This window comes from Bison bison, unplaced genomic scaffold (genome assembly GCF_000754665.1).
Source record: "Bison bison bison isolate TAMUID 2011002044 unplaced genomic scaffold, Bison_UMD1.0 scf7180017864329, whole genome shotgun sequence".
NCBI classification, from domain to species: domain Eukaryota; kingdom Metazoa; phylum Chordata; class Mammalia; order Artiodactyla; family Bovidae; genus Bison; species Bison bison.
The window spans coordinates 1,749,768-1,756,388 of NW_011494901.1; the positions used below are offsets into that span (position 1 = coordinate 1,749,768).

Sequence of the window (6,621 nt, forward strand, 5' to 3'; positions counted from 1 at the left end):
GAGTACTCAAACTCATGTCCATTGAGCCGGTGATGCCATCCAACCATCTCACCCTCTGTCGCCCCCTTCTCCTCCTGCCCTCAATCTTTCCCAGCATCAGGGTCTTTTCCAATGAGTCAGTTCTTCACGTTAGGTGGCCAAAGTACTGGAGTTTCAGCTTTAGCATCAGTCCTTCCAGTGAATATTCAGGACTGATCTCCTTTAGGATGGACCGTTTGGATCTCCAAAATAAGAGCTTAAACTTTTACAAAAGGCACTGATGAAATAAAAATGAGTAGGCTTTCAATAACTTACATCTGCATATAGAAAGATTGTAGTTTCTTAAAATTTTTGCCAAAGCCTTTGTTCATCATGAAATTCAGGACTGCTGGATTGGACTCCCTTAAACAAAAACAGTGATTAAAATTTCATTAAAAGTTCAATATGCCCAATCGTTTTAAAGCAACAGACATCCCCAACATCATTTATACAGATGGAAATGTATTAAAGTTTGTAAAGAGCAAAATAAGCCCATTATGCCTAAATTAAGCCTAAAATAAGCCTAATTATGCCTAAAAAATAAGTCTAAAATTTAATTTTGAGTTATCTTAGCTTTCCACTGCAAATAATTTTTTTAGAAGCTGATATTGTGTAAAAATGGCTTTCCCTAAGCTCTCATGTCTTTCTTCCATCTAAGTCTATTTGCACAGAAGACTTTCACTAGAAAAATCTCTCCCACTTAATCATTATCCTCTTCACTAAAGCTATTCTTGTTCTCTAGTTTTTTTTTAATTCCCATTTTCTTCTGCATCTTAATTCTCCTTCCTACAGGCTTCTGTCAATAGCATCAGTATGTGAATTCTGTAAACAATTCACCGTCTTAGGAGCTGCGGTCCCAGGTTAACACCTCACAGAGATGTTCCCCCAAGTCTTCCCTTTTCCCAGGGACACCTCTACACCTACTTCAAAGATAAAAGGTTTTAGAAAAGTGGAGGAGGGGGGCAGTTAACAGATTTTCATACCAACAATTAAAATTTACTTCATCTCCTCCCAGATGAATGAATTCATCTGGAAACACAGTACTAATTTCTTTGAAAAGTTTAGACAGGAAGCTGTAAGTTGAATTCAGTATAGGGTTTATAGGTCCAAAAGTCCCAGATGGCTCTCTCGCATGATAACATGGAGTCAGGAGGTCTTTCTGGCCTAGAAGGAAACATGGAGAATCTTTTCTGAAGTAGTAGTTCAGTCACAAAGACAAGGCTTTGCACATGATTATACTACTTTATTTTGTTGAAGACAGTTAAGAGATTTTATACAGAAAAAGATAAGCGTGTTTACTCAGAGTTTCTTTGGTAATTTCTTCAGATAAGAAAAGGGAGAACTAATTCCTGAATACTGCCCCTGTGTTGCTTTGCTTCCATTTCCATCAGCCTCTCTGAGATTTTATCCATTTCAGATACTATCTCAAATATTCAGCTCCCAAATGTTCAGCTTGCCCCAATCTTTTTTCTCAAGTTTCAATCCATATTTCAAATTCCCTGCTGAACACAATTAGCTTCCCTTCAAATATAATCCAACAGCGCTTCCTTGTAGGTCAGAGGTAGAGAATCTGCCTGCCAATGCAGGAGACACAGGTTCGATCCCTGGTCTGGGAAGATCTCATATGCGGAGCGACTAAGCCCATGCACCGCAACTTCCGAGCCCACCTGCCACAACCAGCGAGTAGCCCCCGCTCGCTGCAACTAGAGAAAAGCCTGTGCGGCACCAAGACCCAGCGTGGCCCAACATAAATAAAATAAAAGATACAATCTAACAGAAACTAAAGTCTCTCCCCCAGACTCCTTCTGTAGCTTCCCAGTTTTCACATTCTGGTAAGCCAGTCACCATCCCACCAAGGCTCTCGTCCCTCTCCTGCTGGAGTCAGTCAGTCCCCGAGTTTTAGAGATAGGAAGTCTGAGAATGAGATGTTCTATAACTTGGCCAGGGTCACTCAGTTTATAAATGCGAGAAAATGAAAAGTGAAAGTGACAGTCACTCATTCATGTCCGACTCTTTGCGACCCATGGACTGTAGACTGCCGGCTCCTCTGTCCACAGAATTCTCCAGGCAAGAATACTGCAGTGGGTTGCCATGCCCTTCTCCAAGGGATCTTCACCTCCCAGGGATAAAACCTGGGTCTCCTGCATTGCAGGCAGATTCTTTACCATCTGAGCCATCAGGGAAGCCCATAACTGCCAGAAGCAGGACTCAAATCCCAGGCAGTCTAGCTCCAAGAGCAGTTCTTAAGCACCCACCAGTGAAGAATCCACTGGCAATGCAGAAGACCCAGGTTTGATTCCTGATATGGAAAGATCCCCTGGAGACCCTTGTCCAGTACTACCCACTGGAGACAGGCTACCCACTCCAGTATTCATGGGCTTTCCTGGTGGCTCAGAAGGTGAAGAATTCGCCTACAATGCTGGAGACATGGGTTCAATCTGGGGTTGGGAAGATCCGCTGGAGAAGGGCATGGCAACTCTCATGCACTGTCCTCCAGCTAAATGCCTGTCCTTCTACCAGAAACAAAAATATATTCTTTGATCTCTCAAGGACATTTTAGGTGTTACTTCAGTCATGTAACTCTTTAACTCACTTTTCACATTCTACTTGTAATCATTTTTTGTTTTACCTCGTGTTTATACTTTAGGCAATGCCTAGATACAGTGACCTGCTCACAATAGACATATAATAGTTATTGAATTACAACCATCAATAGTGCTACCTTTGTGCAAATCACAAGAACGAAATAAGCAAGCACCAAGTCATGAGATGCAGGAGCACACGTGTTCACTTTCAGCAACTCATAAAACTCCTTACCTTTTCCCCAAGATGCCGTATGTCCAGGGCTATCAAATTCTGGCAGGACGCGAATCCCTCGTAATCGGGCATATTCAATCACTGTACGGACATCGTTTGGTGTATACACATGAGACAAAGAATAGCTTCCCTGCAAAAGTCACATTTATTAAAACTAAAATGTATGAGCTGTTTTATGGTTCTGTTTGCACTTTGGTATCTGCCAGCAGACTTTTCAGGTATCATGAAGTATTAAAGTCTCATGTGATGTTGGATGACTCATTTAAATTATCTGTTTACTGTATCTTATCAGTAAGCTCCCAGCACACTTTCGGTTAATTCCAGATTTACTGACAGAACTAAATGTCTACCATCACGCTATTTCAACTTCATGTGACTGACCGTATGACAAAACAGAAACAAAATGTTCTACTCCAAAGTGAAAATTCTGAATATAATGCCTTTGTCAGTTTTAGAATCAACATTCACACAATATTACAAAACATAGCTGTTGGCATTCAAGATCACTTTAATTACTGCCAGCAGTAAAAATTCCCCTTGAGATGCCGATTTTTTTCTTTTTAATTAAAGATTACCTTTGGTCCTGTTTTATGTTCTTGAAAAATTAGAACTCAGTATCAGTGGTAAATAAAGGTCGATTAAAAGTGTTACTATGGCACATCTCTCAAGGTATAAATATATAAATATAAATAAATGCTCAACTCCTTAAAAAATAGTCTTGCCTTCCCCAATCCCAACATCAAATCTGAATCAAGACCTAAGTTTATAGTAAATACAGGGGACAGAAGAACATATTGACACTGGAAAGGCAATCAACAAAACCCAGACTGTGGAAAACTACAGGACAAACTGAGCTTCGTTTCCTCAATGAAAATAATAAAGGAAAAATAAAAAGACACGGGCAGGGATGGGCACCCATAGATCTAAAGAGAACAGAAATATTAACTGACCACAATGTATGGAGTTTATTTGTATCCCACTGCAAATAAAACAATTTTTTTAAAATAAAAAGGCACTTGGGCATACATGAATAATGATTGGCTATCTGGATTATTGCTAATTTTTTAGCTGTGATATGAGTTATTTTTAAACAGGCCTTTTTACCAATAAGAGATGATGTCTGAGATTACCTTCAAAATAATGGTGGTGGGGATACAGGTGCTATAGGATTGGCCATTACTTGATTATTGAAGCTGAGCAATGAGGAAGTGGGAATTCATTAAATTCTACTTCTCTTTACGTTTGAAGCTTTCCATGTTAAAAGCAAACAACAGGAGTGCTACTAGGATTTCAATCCAAACCACATCAAAACTTTAAGGAAAGCTTTGGAATTGTGACCAGAGGACTAATTCAGGGTCTTGGCTCTGCCCCTTCATATCTACAACTTTGCGTGAGACATGCAGCTTCTCTTGCTGTCAGTGACTAGCTCTGTAGTACAGGGGATTCAGTGAGACAGTAGTAAGGCTTGCTCCCTGCTTCACTGGTGTAGAATTCAGTCAATTTGAACACTTCTAACACTACCATTCAGAGAAGGCAATGGCACCCCACTCCAGTACTCCTGCCTGGAAAATCCCATGGACGGAGGAGCCTGGTAGGCTGCAGTCCATGGGGTCGCTAGGAGTCAGACACAACTGAGCGACTTCACTTTCACTTTTCACTTTCATGCATTGGAGAAGGAAATGGCAACCCACTCCAGTGTTCTTGCCTGGAAGATCCCAGGGACGGGGGAGCCTGATGGGCTGCCGTCTATGGGGTCGCAGAGTTGAAGCGACTTAGCAGCAGCAGCGGCAGCAGCAACAGTACCATTATTTTCTATGAAGGAGCCATTATCTCTTAAGATTCCCTACTTAATACAGTTTTTTAGAGAGAAAAGAAGTTGTCATTTACAGAATTCAGAATAATTCTGTTTAAAACACTTATAGTTGGGCTACTTGATAAATATAATTATCTTTATGTTAATCACAAAAGCTTAAGGTCTCCTACATCCATTAAGGTTTTAAATTTGTATTTCTATAGCCCCATAAATGTTTACATTTATGATAACAATTATAAAAGCAGACCAATTTTGTGGACCTAAAATGCTCAGCAATAGCATATTAAAAATTTAAAACCATGAATATCTAACTTTTACACAAGAAACATTTAAGCTGCAAACTTCTAAGGAAACCATACCAAAATTTTTTATATACCAACAACAATAACATGAATTACTCACTTTATTGCTTAATTCAGGAAAACTGATGCTCTGATAAGGGAAAGACTGGTCATCCACTATGTGCCAGTGGAGAACATTAAACTTATTAAAAGCCATGGCATCCTGCAAGCAAACAGGTTGAAAATTTATACACCTTAAAACCACAATGAGCTTATCAACTCATACCTGTCAGAATGGCTGTCATCAAAAAGAACACAACAAATGTTGGTGGGAATGTGGAGAAAAGGGAGCCCTCATGAACTTTTGGTAAGGTTTGGAGGTTTGGACATTTCTCAAAAGACTAAAAATAAAACTTAGCGTATGACCCAGCAATTCCACCTCTTGGTATACATACCCCAAAAAACAAAAAAAAAACTAATCTGAAAAGATACATGCACCCCAGTGTTCACAGCCGCATTATTTACAATTGCCAAGATACAGAGGCAACCTACGTGTTCATTAGCAGGTGAATGGATAAAGATGTATGCATGTACAGTGGGACTCTACTCTGCAATAAAAAAGAATGAAATTTTGCTATCTACGAGATGGGTGGACTTGGAGGACATGATACCAAGTAAAGTAAGTCATACAGAGAAAGATAAGAACTGACAGCACTTACATGTGGAATCTAAAACATACAACAAACTAGTGACTATAATAAAAAAGCAGCAGACTCAGAAAGAACAAACCCAGTTTGGAGAGGAAAGGAAAAACAATTACACACCACCGACATACATTTCCATTTGTTAATACTTATCTATATCCAGGATTGTTTCCAATGTGTCTGTTTCCTTTTAAAATTTCCTTTTCAACAAGAGAAGGATGTGAAGTATAAATTTCTTTTCACTTTTCAAAAAGCCTATACACAATGCATATCATAAATTAAAACTTTAACTTTGCCCTACTGGAAGAGAGCCAGCTCATGAATTCCCAGTAGCTCTTGGCTACCACTACTGTGGTGTTTGGGAATAGAGCAGAGGAAAAATGGGATTTACAATTCCCACAATTCTGAGATTTTAGTGCCAACTCTTTCTTACAAATGAAAGAAATTCAGTACACACACAACACAAATCCAATTAACATTCTCAGAAATTTGGGGGTCACTGACACTGATTTTATATACACTCTGGAGGAATAAACAATATAATATGTATGTAAATATAAAAGATGATATGAAGAAAATGGAAAATAGGTGGAGAGACTCCCTATCAGAGAATCAGAACATATAGCCTCCCTGCTCGAGATGTGGCAAGAAGGTGGAGCAGGAAGACCCTCTTACTCACCTCCTGCCATAAACACAGCAAAATTACAACTAGTAAGAGCAATTATTGATGAGAAAGACCTGAAAACTAGCAGAAAAAAATTCTTCAGAACTCAAGATACAAAGATGGAAACACAAGGAGACAAGTAGGTGGGTCAAGACCCACAGTCCTGGGTAGATGACCCACAAATGGGAAGCTATCACAGTTGCAGAGGTTCTCCCCAAGGGGTGAGGAATCTGAGCCCATATCAGGCTCTGCACACCGGGGGGTCCAACACTGAGACAGGGAGCCCCCCAAAACATCTAGCACTGAAGGCCAGCAGGACTTGAA

General features: G+C 39.8%; 1 protein-coding gene across 1 annotated transcript in view; it reads right to left on the reverse strand.

Moving 5' to 3' along the window:
- Positions 1-6,621, reverse strand: part of LOC104998454 (beta-hexosaminidase subunit beta-like) — a 32,755-nt gene that overhangs the window by 5,375 nt on the left and 20,759 nt on the right. Inside the window, exons 5-8 of the mRNA XM_010853608.1 lie at positions 5,051-5,152; positions 2,836-2,965; positions 1,002-1,182; positions 295-381 (exon numbers count right to left, since the gene is read on the reverse strand). Coding sequence (XP_010851910.1) covers positions 295-381; positions 1,002-1,182; positions 2,836-2,965; positions 5,051-5,152 — 500 coding nt within the window. The remainder of the gene's footprint in view (positions 1-294; positions 382-1,001; positions 1,183-2,835; positions 2,966-5,050; positions 5,153-6,621) is intronic.